Source organism: Eptatretus burgeri, chromosome 13 (assembly GCF_056783735.1).
Source record: "Eptatretus burgeri isolate ZD-2024b chromosome 13, Ebu_testis_v1, whole genome shotgun sequence".
NCBI classification, from domain to species: Eukaryota; Metazoa; Chordata; class Myxini; order Myxiniformes; family Myxinidae; genus Eptatretus; species Eptatretus burgeri.
Genome location: NC_140973.1, coordinates 32,526,600 through 32,544,099, shown reverse-complemented (window position 1 = coordinate 32,544,099; position 17,500 = coordinate 32,526,600). Strand labels below are relative to the sequence as shown.

The following is a 17,500-nucleotide window of genomic DNA, read 5'->3' as shown; positions in this document are numbered from 1 at the left end:
GCGATTCACCCTATTTCGCACGGGTAGAATGCGGACTGGGCTGTGGTGAGGTTAAACCCCCACCCGTGACTGGTTCCTGGCGGTAGTTCCAGGAGGGTCACGACTGAATTGTCCGTCCGGTGGGCGACGCGGTTGCGATTGGAGTTACGCGGCCGATCGCACGCCGGTGGGCGCGAATTCATAACAATATCTTCTTCTTCTTCTTCTTCTTCCGGCTGCTCCCGATAGGGGTCGCCACAGCGGATCATCTGTATGATCCGCATAGTGATTTGGCACATGTTTTACGCCGGATGCCCTTCCTGACGCAACCCTGCCCTTCCTTCGCCCTTCCTGTCGCCTCTTACGACACAGGGATATGGTACACCTATTTTAACCGGGGTATACACCGGCCCAGTATACTGGTACTCATTTCGCCGACCTCGGAAGGATGACAGGCTGAGTCAACCCCTGGTGTATTAATTGAGTGGCCCAACGGGGCTTGAACTCAGGACCTTTTGGATCCCAAGCTGCTGCCCTAACCACTGTGCCAACACCAGAATTCGTAACAATATATATATATATATATATATATATATATATATATATATATATATATATATATATATATATATATATATATATATATATATATATATATATATATATATATATATATATATATATATATATATATATATATATATATATCACCCTGCTTTTATTTTTTGCGAACCCAGGTCTTGGTGGACTATATTCAGAAAGAAAAATAAGATATTGTTGCTTGCAAGACAGGTGTTGCTTCCTTCCAAGAATTTGGTATATGGATTCATGAAGACCAATATTGAATAGAAGATGGGTTTTTCTCCACAAAGGTTAAGAAAGAAAAAAGATACCACCATGGAAAGCAATTGGTGAGGCTAACATTTCAGACATTGACTCAGTCAGCAAAAGAGGTCTCTCATATACAGGTAGTGGACAAAAATTGGAAACACCAATGTGAAGTCACTTAATAGGGCGTTGGACCACCACGTGCGGACAGCGCAGCCAGTATGCGCCGTGGCATAGAGTCCACCAGTGTCTGACTTTCTTGTGGAAGAATGGTGCCGCATCCCTCCTGTAGAATTCCAATCAACTCACACCTGTTTTATGGAGGTGGGAAACACCTTCTCAGGCATCATTCCAGAATATCCCTTAAATGCTTGATTGGGTTCAGATCTGGTGACTGAGAAGGCCATGACATATGGATAACATCAGTGTCATGCTTATCAAAATAATGGGTGACAACACATGCTCTGTGGATAGGGGCATGGTCATCCTGGAAGACACCCCTCCTGGCAGAAAATTAATTCTGCAACATGGAGTGAAGATGATCACTCAGTACCATGAAGTAGCAATTGGCATTGACCTTGCCTTCTAAGGGAATGACTTCACCCAAACAATGCCAGGAAAATATTCCCCACATTACAGAAACTCCAGAACCCTTCACTGTCAGAACCAAGCACTCAGGGTTGGAGAGTTCTTTATGTTGGTGCCACACGTGCACTCGTCCGTTTTTCACTGCAACCTGACTATGGTATCACACTCTGTGGAGTTCTCGGCAGAGCGTTTTGATGAAAATGGCTGCTCGCGCCCCAGGTGGAAATTTACAGTCAATTGATCTGCAGTTGCTCACCTGTTTTGCCTTGCACTTCAAATGAATGCAGGGATGTCACAATCCTGGATTATGCACTTCCTCCCACTGTTGCCCTTTGCTGATGATGTCTTTCCCTCAGAGTTCCATGCCGAAATCACCTTAGACACCATTGCTCGTGAAAAATCAGCAAATTGAGCTGCCTTTGTCACTGAAGCTCCTGTCACATGTGCCCCAACAATCACCCCTCTCTCAACGTCACTGAGGTCTCCCCTAGCAGCCATGGTAGCCATAATTATAGGCAAGCAGGCCTGTGCAGCATTGTTATTCATGATGCTAAGCATGATGTGATGTTATTTGCTTAATTAACACATCAAATTTTACATCAGCCTTATCTGGGAATACGGGAACGCACACGCACGCACGCACACATGTTGAACAAAGGCAATCTTACAGATTATGCCTTTCTACCACAAAGTGGCAGAGTGAGCTAGTTGGCAGTCTTTTCATTCCTGAGCAACATGGAACCAGCTATCTTTATTGGTTCACGAGTCAGTAAGTGACCACTATGTTCGTTTTTGGTGTCTGTCTGTCTGTCCCGAGCATAGCTCCGTGGGTTTTGATCCGATCCTGATAAAATTTGGATGGGAGGTTTATATCATGATCTAGTTGTGTTTTTCGGAGAATGGACGTGCTGCGCCCATTATGGGCGGAGCCACGTCTAAAAAACATGTGTTTTTAGGGGGTATCCGGTTTCAAGTTACATCTTCTCTGAGGGGGTTTGTCGAATCTGGCAGGGGTTTCGGTATTTGGTGAGCCCAATGGCACCTGCATAGCCCCACGGAGCTCGATTTTTCATTTTCTTCCCAAGGTCAAGGTCACAAGGTCACGAACTTAGAAAATGTCAAAAAAAAAAATCAATAAATTGGGCATCGAGCTCCTAGGGTTTTCAACTGTTTTGAATGAAAGTTGGTATGCAAGTTGTGCTCTTCGAGTACTACAACTTTCATCATTTACATTTTTCCCGATTCCCGCCAGTTTGCCCGTGACGTCCCCTCAAAGGTGAAAATATATAAAAGGCGAACCGTGTACATTGCTCGTGAACCATCGCCGTCTCCAGACTTGTCAATATTAAAACTTGGAACACTTTGTTTCTCTCTCTCAGTTTGGTTCCATGTGCCGGGCGGCATTGTGGCAACCATCCAAATAGGAATTTCTTCGAAATGCGGTTGCTTTCCATTCAAGCGAGATGACCTTGCCAGCAAAGTCTTCTGACTGTAATAATATCTTCTAGTAACTCCCTCATCGTAAACTGTCTCCTGACATTAACACTACTATGTCCTATCCCTAGTTAAGCCTTGCTGATACCCAAATATGTTTTGGAGGCACCTGTTGTGGAAGCCCTCAACCTTCCTCTTGTTGATTCATGCACATCAAACATACAACAGCACGTCAAACTAATCTTTTTGTTTTCAGCAAAACATCATTGTCCCTCGGTGCAGATCTGCATCGCCTCCACACATTCTTAAGGTCCATGCTGTCCTGCCTTCTGCATCCTTTGTGATACCACCATGTAATTCAATCATTGTCCTCAAGTATCTGAAATCAGTTACGATCTTGACGGCTTTTCCTTTTGATGTATTATGGCCGCGTGTCCTCCTTGCCCTAACCTTTCACCCCCTCCCCCTCCCCACCCACTATCAGAACCTTCATTTTTGCCTTGCTGATCATCAATCCACACTATGATGTGACCTCATCAATTACATGTGCTGCTCTCTCTGCAGGTACCTACGACAACTGCATCGTCAAACAGAAATTCAGTCACGGTCAGTGTTGCAGATCTTCCAGTCCCTTCACCGAGATATTTCTTACTATGTTTGAACAGCACATCCACCCCAAAGTGTTGGCATCGTTTCCTCCAGCTCTCAATCTCCACATTGAAATTAAAAATTAAAAGTGTTCGGGTGATAGTACAATCCTGGCACAAACCATTCTCAACTTCAAATCCTTGTGATACATTTCCATTAACAGTGACTTCTGACTTCATTCCATCATGCAGGGATTGAATAAGTTTTACAAGCACAAAATGGATACCATACATCTGTAGCATCAATGAAAGAGCTTGACGAGAAACAGTCGTATGCTTTTCCATTGCAAACAAAAGGCTTGAGGACCTTTGTGTTGTTCTCTTGCTTTCTCTACAAGTTGCCGCACACAGAAGATCAAGTCCACACACCCTTTTTAGCCACACTGTGAAACAGAAAAAAACTTCTTTCTGCAACCTCCTATTAATAATCTTTGCAAATAGCTTCCCCGCTACATCTAGCAAATTTATTCCATGCCATATCACATTGAGCGAGGTCCCCCATTTTGCTAATGGTACTAGCAATGCATCCCACCACTCATTAGGAGCTCATTGCTCTTTCCATACAGGAGTGAAAAGGTCCAAGATATACTGCATCACATCTTCTCGGCAGCACCTTACCATCTCCGAAAGGACTCCATTTTTTCCACAAGCTTTGTTCCCTTTCAGTCTTCTGAGTGTTTCAATTGTTTCAACTTTTACAGGTCGCTCACTCATGTCATCTCTCACTTGATATGGATACATTGATTGAATGGCATCCACTCCGAAGGTGCTTTTTACATTTAGAACAGTGTCAAAACAATTGCACCAGCACCGGCATTTCTTCTGGGCCCATGCGTCGCTGGCCATGACGATTGATTATTGTACTTGATCTCAATGATTGGAGTGAACCTGACATATTCCTTCACAACATCCTCATTTTGCAATCCTACAACTGCATACCTCTTCACAATCTTCAATTTGGCTACTTGGAGCTGTAGTTGCATTCTGCAGAATGTTGGACTGATCACAATGTACTCAGAGTGTAGCACACTGACATCAAAACACATTCCTTTGTTGATGCCTCATCATTACATAGTCAATACAATGCAAAAGCAATCATTGAAAACAAGGACATAATGCTCACGTACGACCTGATGAACCCATCCAGCACGACCATAGAAAACAAAGCACTGCGATCGGACATAGTACTCGGATACAAAAAAGGAAAAGGCATTGTTAAATGAGGTTACAGTACCCAGTGATTTTGGTCTAAATAACACAGAAATCAAGAAAATGACCAAATATCAAGACCTCAAGAATGAAGGGAAAATATCCTGGAAGTGATAAAAACGCCAAAATTGTGTGAGTGATAATAATCACTATCAATTATAATTGGAGCAACGGGAATGATAAAGAAGAACCTCACAAAGATCCTTTAAACAATCCCTGGGAACATAACTACAAAGTTGGAGGCTGTCCGGGGTTCAGCGACGACCCTGAAAAGAGCCCTCGGGACAAAACTCTGAGAATAACACAATTTAGACCATGAAGCACGATCCTTCACCGACGTGAAAGTGGATACTTCGAGTTCTGGGGGGGCTATGTTCCACCTTCTGAAACCCAAATTATGGAGATAAAAATCAACCACACACACACACACACACACACACACACACACACACACACACACACACACACACACACACACACACACACACACACACACACAATTACATTTATGAAAAAAATATGTACATTTTTAGCTTATTTGGAATTTAAATTCCAGAGAAGGTAATGTTACCATGCACCGTCCGTCCGTCTCCTATTTCGACTTCTCCAGCCAAACCTCTGGGCTGATGTGGCTGAAATTTGGCAGCAACGTTCCTCTCCTGACTGGTAACAGGAATTACAAAGCTCATTCCAGTCACGTGACTTTAAGTAGATCATAATGGCCGACTTAGTAAATTCCTTCAAAAATCTTCTTCTCTTGACCCACCAGTCAGAATGCTACCAAATGTAGGTTACAGCATTTGGTTGTGGTCCTGATGTTAAATTGTGGAGGCCATGCTGATCACATGACCGGAAGTGTGCCAAAATGGCGGTCGTGTAATTTCCTTCAAAAATCTTTTTCTCCAGACCCACGAGTCAGAATGCCACCAATTTTGGGTTACAACATTAGGCCAGGGTAGGAAAGTTAAATTGTGGAGGTCATGCCGATAATGTGACCGGAAGTGTGTGAAAATGGCAGACTGAGTAAATGTGGGGGGGAAAAAATCAAGTAAATTCCTGCAAAAAGCTTCCTCTCCAGACCCACCAATCAGAATGCTGCCAAATTTGAGTTACAACATTAGGACAGGGCCCAGATAAGCTATAAGTCCAATGGTCCTCTTTTTCATATACATCACATATTTTACTTCAAAGTTATGCTTTACTGTTAACTATGGAATGAATGTGATGACGACATCATAAGATGCACCGAATAACCATGAAATTCAAAGTAGTACGAAATTGTGGCAGAAACTCTGATAATTTTCACTGCTTTTTCACGATTCCTGGAAAGTTCAAACATTTGCAATCACTCCTGTTGCAAACACACCTGGATAGATCCCATTCAGCGGAAAGCTCACCCTCTTGGCAGGTTGTTGCCCTCGCTGAAGTGAAACGAGATTGATTCTGCATTGACAATACCAGAATGGAACAAATAAATAAACAATAAACAAAGGCCAAGCAGAAGGTCCACAGGAAAAAAAGGAAAATCACAAATCCATCTTTCGCTACATTTAAGCTTAAGGCATTTTTACTTTCACATAAATTATGGCAACCATATTATGAAGTCTCATCAACAAATTAACAATAACATATCAATAATTCTCCATCCTATAACTTGGAAATAGTTGGAACAGTCCAAACCATTATTAGGGGGGGGGGGGTGTTGAAAAGTAATGCCTCCTATTCTTTTTCTCCAAAACAGGTTGAGATATTCGAATGAAACAAAGACAGATATCAATATCAATCTTTATTTTACCATGGGGAACATTTATTTCTCAAGCACTGTGGTCTACACATTTCTGTCAATGCTCAAGTAGTTTTGTGATGCCGTCATGATGGAACTGTGGGTCCTCCTGACTTAACCAGTGCTTCATAGCGACAATGACATCATTGTCGGAAGAGAAATATTCTCCACGAAAGTGTTCCTTAAGTTTGGGGAAGTGATGGAAATCTGACAGAGCCAAGTCGGGGTTGGTAATCCTTTGTGGCGGTACTCCATTGACTGTCACTTACTCTCAGGATCGTAAAGGTGCACCTAACTCTCATCTCCAGTCATCTCAACTCTCATCTCCGGTGCTTCAGACTTCACAGCGCTGACAACGTCGTGCTGCCTTCTGCCATCTTGACTAACCTAGCACTGAGACATCTAGTGTCAGAATCATGAAATTTCGCACACAGTGGTGGGAACAACTAATGTGCGGATGGTGCTTTGTTTAATTTGAATATCATTACCTGTTTTGGAGAAAAAGAATGAGGCATTACTCTTAAACAGTGATGGGGGGGGGGGGTGGGGGGCTTCCTTGCCAATAATGAAAGAACAAAGATCGACAAGAACATCATTAGAACTTATGAATTTCACATTAAAAATGATGGAGGAAACTCAACAACAAACCTCACCTCGTTTTGAATCCCAGGCAAAGGTGTGGATTTGGAGTGAACATGCTGACAGCAGTTGCCTTGTTCTAGTGCATCATCCATTGAATGTCGGCGTCCAAACAACCAAGCAGACTTCCTCTGCTCCAAATTTGGCTCAATCATCTGGGTGTTTTGCAAATTCTTACTTGTGTTGGAACTGTGATGGACATTTTTCACAATGCCTTCATCGTTTTTCACATTGCAGTCATGGAAGCCTCCTGGTATGTTCAATACCTTCTTTGACGGCTCAGAAACACCCAATGGTGATTCAGCCATCATCGCTGATGACAGGTTTGAATGTTTTGAACCAATGCCATGCTGATTCTCGGGGACAGGCTTTTGGGACACAGCCCCGATTTCAAAGGTATAAGTTTCCTGTAATGGGCCCTTTTGCAAGATGGTATCTGTTGATTGTGTTATCGGTAAGAAACTATGTTGCTGTTGATTGTGGCTCAAGCTTTGGTGCCTTTGGCCAACCTTGTTTGTTTCCTTCTCAAAGAACCGACACCGATCAGCAACAGAGCGCCTTTCGACAGCAGTAATGCAACCATCTTCCTCACTACTATTAGTTAACGTTTCCGTATCTCTTACTGTGCAGCCAATGTCCTCTTTTTCATTCAGGTTTGGCAAAATGTTTGTGACAGAGAACAATCCAACTTGGTCGATTTTCTCTGGTTCAGAGTACGAGAGTTTTTTCTGCGCTTCCGCGAGTCGCTTCCGACCACCAATACGTGGTACATGTAATGGTGGCACACCGCATCCTCTGTCGAAAGGCGATGCTAAAGCTGCACGACTCTCGATCAGCTGTGAATGGTTGCTAACAGGAAGCCGTATCTCCAGATCCTTCCGACAGAATGATGTTGCACGGAGGACTTTGGTCTGTGCCTCCTTCACATTCTCCTTGTAAGCCTCACCAAAAGCTGCTTCAGAATTAAGCACATCTGATAAATGCAATTTCCAACTATCATTCATATCACCATGTACATTGCTCTCAACTGTTCCGTCCTTTTCTTCTTCATCTTCCTCGGGAAGAAGCTGACCTGAGCTTCGGCTCCTCTGGAGCTGCGCTCGTTTCAATTGGATCTCGTTGCGCAGCGTTGTGGCAAATCGATCACTGCGTCTTATTCCTCGGCCTTCTCCGCCTCCATGAATATCATTCTCGTGAAAGAACGCTCCGTTCTGAGTCAATTGATGAAGCATGGGTGTGTTTTCTGCATTAATCAGCTTTGATGGCACATTCAGTGCACGTCCAGAGGCATCATCATGGCAGTCTGGTTCCAGAGCATGGTTTGCAGGTTGCTTTGTGTGTACCGGTTTACTTTTGAAACGACATGGGTTCTCCTCTGTTTTACCCTGTGGATGACTTTCTTTCCATGGAGTGTGCACAAACTTTGATTTTTCTGACTGTCGAGAAAAATCAGACTTGTCAAAGCTTCCTTTGAAGCTGGAGTTGCTGCTGCTGCTAATAGTGCAGCGCTTTTTAGCTGTCAAAAGCAGGCCTTCCCTATTTTCGTTTTCTGATAGATAATTTTGGCAATGTTTCTCATCCATAGATTCACCAGGCAATTGTGGTCCTGTGTGCGCTAAATGGGAACAAGTATGTGAAAGCTCGCCACACTTTCCACAATGGCTGCTCAGCTCAAGCATGCTGGTAGCTTTCTCTGGAGCTTTATGTTCCCATACTCCTTCCTGTTCGCTTTTAAATTGTGAATCTGAGACCCTTACTACATGCTCAGAACTGCCAAAGGAGCTGTCTTGACGTGAACCTGAACTATGAATGAGTGAAGGTGAGCGACTGTGATGGGAAAAGCTAGATGGAGCCAAGCACTGCCATCCTTGAACACTAGCAGACCGATGGTGAGACTGTGATGAAGATCTTGAAAAGGAGCAGTGAGGGGGCTGCATTGCAGAATTTCTTCTGGCATTCCACGGTATAGGATTTAGCAATTCAAAGGCAGGCTGAGTTGCATGCGTAACCAGGTTGCATGAGGAGGTTCCTCGAAGGGGCAGTTGTGGCAATGCTATTGTATCTTCGGGACCTGACCAAGATGGTGAGCGATCATGATTCCGTGTTGCAACAAAGCTAACGCTTCGCACAGGAGGTGGTGGCGGTTTGAGCAATTCACAAGATGATGTGAGACAATCAACACTTACTGCAGAGCTAAGAGATGGCTTCGTCCATGCCCAGGTATTGTAATCTTCACTCTTCCTTTCACACATCTCAGATCCACTAAGGTGGCAATAATCAATGGAGCGTCTTCCACTCTTGTGGCAACCATCCCTCGCCAAACTATCAAATCTATTTTGCAAGTCAGAACTGACTGATTTCCCGCCTTGTGTTTCTACTTTGCCAGTGCCACCAATGCAGTCATTGCTTCTCAATGATTCTTGACTGTTGAGATGCCCTTTGAAGTTACAACAGACATTTTCATAATGACTAGCTGACGGCTCACAGGAACAATGCACCTGCCTTTCATCAACCGGCATGAAGGTGCAATGACCATGCCCCTCACCACAAGAGAGATTAGGTGGGTTAGTCTCGGAAACAGGGACTGGCATCGCCGCGATTGCATCCAAAAAAGTTGTTCCCCCACTGACAACATTCTCAGCTGAATCCGAGCGATCACTGACTGAGAAGGAACTGTAAGCAGAGTCCTGCTTGTCCCTGCTCATATTAGTCTTTGCATGCTGGTGGTAAGGCAGCGAGGATGACCGGGATACAGTCGGAATTTCATCCCCTTTGACAGAGAACATGGGTAGTTGGTCAAAGCTGTCCATACTGGCACAGGAGCTGTAATGATCAGTTTGACATGTGTACGCTGGTCTTGTGCAATCAGTCTCTGACAAGTTTGTCGTTGAAGAGCTGTAAATACATTTTTATGGGGTTAAAAAAAAAACAATTATTGCCAATGCCATTGTATTAAACACAAAACCATCACAAAATACCTCCGAAAACAACAAGGCAAATGTACAGTTGTTTAGTTTTTTGATTGACCCGTGAAGAACATTTATATTAAAAAGCATATTTGAGGAAAGAAGTTTTTGGCATGTGATACTACCAAGAATAACATCCTGCACAAATAACATCCCGCCCCTCTTGTCTCATGCCCACCCTCCCCCTTGCTGTGTGTTGTGTGTTAGCTCTCATACGAGCCTCAACAATGTATACCAAAAACAACAAAAAAAAAAACTGTGTGTATGACCCAAATAAGTCTAAAAACATATTTTTTGGATACACAGTGGGGGCTCGTGGAAGAGCTAGGACACTGAACAAATCAGGACGCAGGAGGACAAAATGAACAGCAGAGAGAGGGGGGAAACACCAACAGCAGAGCCAAACAATAGGTGGAGGGAGGTGGACAAGATGGATAGAGAAGGAAACTATCAGGAGGGAAACTGGAAATTTGGAAGGAGGTGGTCATGGGGTGGGGTTAACGAGGGGAAAAAAGATCATGGTTTTGGAGGGGGAATGACCTGAGACGGTGATGAACAGGTGTCTTGAAGACTTGGAGGGAAGACTTAAAGGCATATAAGAGTTTCCACTCTTATTGGCCAACTGTGTGTGCCAAAACTGGAGTACCTTAAAATGTATTGAATCATTTTGTCATATATACACGCAGGTTTAGTTGAGCATAAACTAAAGTCCAAGTCAAAGTTGAAGCTGTCGCGATCCCACCGGTTTAATATCTTCCAGCACGGAATACTGACGTTAATGTCCGAGCTTCAAGCAGTCCACGTGTGGACAAAGAGAACAACAAAACACACCACTGTGTTTCAGATCGGCCTCTAGGGGTAGGCATGATCTTTTATTGGATCGATCTCCAAAAAGAGCTGGTAACAGAATTGAATACACAGCACAAAAACTGCCAGAACTCTTGACAACAATAAAGTTCCAAAAACACAGGTCGACAACTCACAGCTCCCTCCAAAAAATCCGGGAATAACGATCACACTCTTCCGGATTTAACTCAATCCTCTTAGACGGAGCTATCAATGATCAGCGCGACTGTGCTGTCGAGAGTCTTGAAAAATCGCTTTTAAAACATGCGATTCGGAGCGCTCGATATATTTTCCCACTCGTGATCTTAGAGCCACTTCTGTTGCCAGCAATGGCGTCCCAGCTCTGACGCGGTCCAGCCACCACGTGCCGACTAGCCCACCAATCCCGGGGAGCCTGAAAAAGGTCATGTGACGTTGTAGGCAGGACACTAAAGTTGGTGAGAACATGGTTTTTTCTCACAAAGCATCTTCATGCCTTACTTCTGGTTGTATTTTTTTTGTGTGACAATTTTCTTGTTGATGAATTAAAAGTCACACTGAAGCTGCAGCTGCATTTCTCTCCATGAATCTTGAAAAAATAAGTAAGTGTTCATCTATTTGGAACATATGTTTTAATGCAGGAAAGTCACTCTCTCAAGTTGTCTCTCAATAAGGACTGGCTGGTTAATCTGCCAATATATATATATATACATATATATATATATATATATATATATATATATGTTTTTATGTTTAGCCTATGGGAGAGGTATAGTCTCTACACCTGCTGGACTTCATCATCAGGTATCACCTGACTTGGACAGATCATAACTCCCAAGCTGACCTCTAAAACTAGTCATCGTTTTGGAATTATCCGAAGTAACAAGCCATTTTTCAGTCATTCTCAGTTTACCAAGGTGCTCAGCATCCAATTGAAATGGCAATATGTTGATGTCCCTCGTATTATAAAAAGGAGAAAACAATTATAGCTACATCAAAAATCTTTCTTGATATTGCACATGTTGCGCTTACACAATTCATTTAAATAATAAATAATCAATGCTGCCAATAATTTTCCTGATCATGTTGCAAGTGGAGTGCTACTACTAAGTTGGCCTGAAATGATTCTTTGACAACAATGGTTCATGTACTGGTCCAAAGACTTTCACTTGTTATTAGGAAACCAACTATTTCATGATCGTAGGCCAGATATTTGAAATAAAATCCCCACCAAGAATGGAGTATACTGCTATTCTCCTGGCACAAGATGAGAAAGGTAATTTTAATCATTTGTGCATATTCCGACTGAACTATTCTGTTTTCTTGAACATTTTTTTAACATCAAACTAAAACCGATAGTTGAGCTTTTACATGGATCACATAGAAGACAAAAACATTGACAGATATCAGTACATGTACTTTTACATGGATTACCATGACATTAGTAGACAACAGAAAAATATAGTTTTTCGAACCTGCAGGGTTCCTTACATTATCATGAACTTGGGAACACAAAAACCAACACCAACTTGATCATTTTGGCATGAAAAAAATATTTGGATCCTTTGAAATAGAGAGTAAACTCTTCCACTTTCACAAAATTCCCCTTACTCACCAACCAATACAAAGAAAACTAGAAGGGCACTCGGTAGAGCGCATACCTCCACCATGCAATGCCTGATCCACAAGAACATATAAGGCACAATACATCTTTGAAATATCATGCTATATATCATTTTTGGCCCTATCTCTCAATGGTGAAGAATCACTTAAACAATTCTAGTAATCAGATCAGGATCTGGACCCGGATCTTCACCAAAATCTGATCAGTTCGTCCTTGTAACACACACACACACACACACACACACACACACACACACACACACACACACACACACACACACACACACACACACACACACACACACCACCAAATTTCATCCGAATCCATCCACAACTTTTTAAAATATCCTGCACACAAACAAACAGACAAACAAAGACAGACAGGGGTGAAAACATAAACCTCCTTCCACCTTCGGTGATGGCGGAGGTAACAAGGAAGAGTAATCAGAGATTGCAGACCCTTGCCAAGACTTGTTTTGTGTGGTGTATTTTGTGTTAATTAATAATAGACATAACTAGAACTGCCACTTCATAACTGCTGGCAGTGATAACCGGGTACCAAGACGTCCCACTTTGATCGGACACCTGACCCTGACCCATGACATTTAATATTATTCAATTGAATTCAGAGTGGGATTAAAATAAATTAAATTCCAATCAAGTGGAAGACCAAATAGGTACAGTCCTCTGTTCTTGTGTATTGCAGCTTGGCTGCCAGGGTAGCTATCATTTCTTGGAAGCGCAGCAGTGCCACTGATGCTGTGCCCCTCTACCAGAACACTGGTACTCAGTTTGCCAACCTTGGAAGGATGACAGGTTGAGTCAACCCACCTGGTGTTAATTCAGCAGCAAATAGGGGCTCAAACTCAGGACCCTAACATCCTAAGCCAGCCACCCTAACCACAAAACCAACACCAGGCTTATAGGGACAATCCTGCATTGGAGCCATCAGAAAGAACCCAAACAAGCAAAAAGCAAAGATAAAGTCATCAGGAGGAATCTAGATAGGATTCAGGTTTCAGCTGCTACTCCTCTACCCCCAAACCCATCCAGGCGCAGCCAAGTGAGCCTGATTCAAACAAAAAATAAATAAATAAATAAATAACCTAGATTCAAAAAATTAAATAATTCGAGCTGCCAAATTCCAATCAGGATGAAATTTAAAACATATTTTCCCATCACTACTAGATCATAATTTTGAAGTTTCATGTCGATCGATGAAGCGGTTCAAGAGAGAGAATTTTTTTAAGACTCGCTCAATCCAATATGGCTGCCAGACCATGTGACCAATCAATTATTTGTGAATATCCTGGTATCACCAAGGTTTGGGGAACATTTGTGTGAAGTTTCTCCTCAATCTGTCCAGCCATTCTGGAGAGGAATTTATAAAATATTTTAGGGTAAATCCAATATGGCTGCAAAACCATTTAACCGATGATGTCATGTGTGTGAACGTTTTGTTCCTCATGGATAGGCGGTCATACAGGTAAACTTTTGCCTCAATCTCTTCAGTCGTTTCAGAGAAGAAGATTTTTGAAGGTTTAAAAAATATCTGTATGGCTGCCCCACCAACGTGGCCTATGATGTCATAATTGTAATTAAAATATTCTACATAAGGAGTCGCTCCTATGTTGTAAATTTCATCTCAATCCGACAAGCGGTTGGTGAGAAAAAAAACTCACGTTCGGTGCGGACAAACAAACACAGACAGATACAGACAGACAGACAAACGGACCCAAATGCAATACCCTTCTCTTCCAGCGAGGGTAAAAAAAAAAAACAGAAGAAAAGAACGGTTCCTGCAGTCAAAGTATATTGTGGACCTTAGAACAGGTTGAGGAAGTGATTCGATGCAAAAACACAACTTGGGTGAGGAGAGATATAGACAGAGTCGGCCATGTCAACATTGACTGCATGCACCATAATCGCACCTAAGCTATCATGCACATCTGTGCCATATGCCTCAAGTCATAAAATTACACTTTACAATTGGAGGACAATGTGGCAATCAGAGTAAGCAATCTACCAGGGTGAAGCCTGGGACGGTATAAAATTAAATTACAATAATGAATGAGGCCACAAATTAAAAAAGAAACAGCTCAAAAGCTGAATGATTACCATGTAACCAATTTCAGTTGAAAGATTACCTTGAATGATGGGTTGGGTGCCATGTGGAGCTCGGTGGAACTGAAGAAATGCGCATTTCTTCCTTGTCACTGTGACAATCTTCAAACTTAGTGAAATGCCAGGAATGAGGTCGTTTAGCTATGTCAGCCCGCCTGTGGTGGGAGGGGGGGGGGGACAGTAGTTAAGAGAACTATTGATAAGATGATATAAACTTACTGAGGGTGATGCGCCTGTTTCCCATTACGTTAGAGTCAGTAGCTCATAGTGTGAACTCTTGGACGAAGTCCTGCAAGAACCGACTAACCAAACTGGACAATCGACTGAAGTTGGTCGGAATCTGGAACTTGCGTCACTCTCTGCTGACCTAGAATTGAAACATGTCCTTCATACTTGGAAAATATCACTGTCTCACCCTGTCGCTCCGGAATGATCATCAAACTAATCAACCTATCAATTTCCATGGTGAGCCACTTTCCATGGTATCCTCCGTCGATCAAAGTGTTTTATTGGAAAATCAGAGCTACTCACAGTCTCCAAGGCAAGGTCCATAGCTCAAAGGAGTACTTCTCTCCCCGATGGGCTGGTGCCCCAACATCCACATTTGTCTCACCTGGATTCTGTAGAATCTAAAGTTCTCATCATTATTGGAATTTTCCACGATGCTCTATCAGGCCTCCTACCATCCCCAGCAACTCCAGGACGCACACGTTCTTTCACTAATCCCCTCCTGGTTAAACTTCCAAAATACAAGCAAACTGCACATCGCAAATCCTTTCTTCCTCACTTCTCCCATCTGTAGAATCACCTTCCCGAGGCCGTTCTTCACCACTCTTCCCTCCAGGACTTCAAGCAGGCAGTGCATTGCCACCTTCCACCCCCCCCCCCCCGCCCACCCAACATGCTTACCCACAATTTTTATTACCCCCATTAACCCTATCTAACCAAACCCTCTTAATTACTGGTCTCAGGAAGAAATAAAAACATTACACTGGAATTTCTGTTCTTTAAAATACTGTATCTCTAAATAGATTAAACCTATCCTTCATTTTCTCAGAATAAAATTTACCTTTTTCAATTGTCCCAGCATAAATTACCAACACACCCTCACATCCCAGTTTTGCCATTTCATCCATTTTCAGAGAAATATTTATTATACCTGCCTCCTCCGAACAATCCACTTGCCTAGTCTTCCAAGAAGATGCAAGGTCAACATAGTACATGTATTCGGTCATAACAAAAGAGTGGAAGATGTGAGGAATGAAGGAAAATAATTACAAAAAGCTGAAGTAAAAAAACACCAAAAAGACAAGTCATCACGGGGGACACAGCCACCAACCACATCTTAAAAATGAGGCATGCTGATGTTGCACAAAACAACCAAAATAATTAAATTAACATGTCGGTCATGGAGACAGCAGAGTGTCGACTCTATAAATAAATACATAATTCATGACGAAAATAAAAATAAATAAAAGCTTATATTACAAAAAAATACTTCTCTACAGGCCTGGACGGACGCGCGCACACGCACGCACGCACGCACACACACACACACACACACACACACACACACACACACACACACACACACACACACACACACACACACACACACACACACACACACACACACACACACACACACACACACACACACACACACACACACACACACACACACACACACACACGGTTTTGTAAGGCAGCTTCCAGTCTGTGGAGGAACAGCACGCAGAGCAGGCCCATACTGGGCAGATATTGTGGCACGGTGGTCCAACACGAAGACCATCCCTGGTAAAAAAAAAAAAAAAATAAAAAAAAAAGAGAGCGCTGACACCAATGGGTGTCCCCAGCAAAAGAGAGCGGATGTCATCCCTCTGGTCTTCAAATGCCACCCCCCCCCCACTCCTCTTAGCCTTCACTTAATGCAACATGACCACTCAGGTGGCGTCTTCCTGCTGTGGCCAATAGCAGTGCTTCTCTTTGCCCATGGGTCGGCCAATAGCAAGCTGCGTTGCTGCTGCTGCTGTGAGAGGGTTCTCCTGGGAGCCCTGCCCAAAAGTGACAACACTGACGGCAGTGGTGACATCACACCCCCATGCCGGCACAGATGTCGGGGAGGGGGGGGGGGAAGAAGTAGCGACATTATCGTGCCATGTGCCGGGGTGAACTCATGTCAATGAACTTTTTGGGGGTCCCCTCTAGTTGTCTTGCCTCTGAGTTTAAGTTAAATTGCCCTGCTTTTGTAGGTTGATGGAAGGTGATGTTCTGTCCTACCCTTCTAAACTGGCAAAGCCCTTGTTACAGGGAAATATGATCTATCCTACATGAGCACATGGTCCATGGGTGGACCTTACGTTTTAATAACTACCCTGTATCCCACACACAACACCAACACAAGTGGGGAAAAAAAACATTGCTATTTTTTTATTAAAATTTTATATAACTCGAAACACAGAAATTGAAGTCGCATATGTCCCAAGGCAGATCCATTTACTCAGGTATCAAATCAGGGAAAAGTCAAATATCTGATTATTTGTTATAATTTTTTTTTTTTAAATGGACATCTTGATGTTTGATAAACTAAGTAATTACACTTTTTACAAAGCTTTCTTTTAAATATATATATATATATATATATATATATATATATATATATATATATATATATATATATATATATATATATATATATATATATATATATATATATATATATATATATATATATATATATATATATATATATATATATATATATATATATTGTAACGGATTCGCGCCCGCCGGCGTGCTGACGGCCACGTAACTCGAATCGCGGCACGTCGCCCACCGGACGGACAATCCAGTCG

The 17,500-nt window shown here is 42.6% G+C and overlaps 1 protein-coding gene across 5 annotated transcripts in view; it reads right to left on the bottom strand.

The window, feature by feature from the left end:
• The window catches only part of SHROOM2 (shroom family member 2), a 218,042-nt gene that overhangs the window by 100,804 nt on the left and 99,738 nt on the right, over nt 1-17,500 (bottom strand). For all 5 annotated transcript variants that reach the window (XM_085851971.1, XM_085851966.1, XM_085851967.1 and 2 more), the window contains 3 exons: nt 14,669-14,800; nt 7,122-10,002; nt 6,052-6,128 (listed from right to left, as the gene is read on the bottom strand). In XM_085851971.1, coding sequence (XP_085708097.1) covers nt 6,052-6,128; nt 7,122-10,002; nt 14,669-14,800 — 3,090 coding nt within the window. The remainder of the gene's footprint in view (nt 1-6,051; nt 6,129-7,121; nt 10,003-14,668; nt 14,801-17,500) is intronic.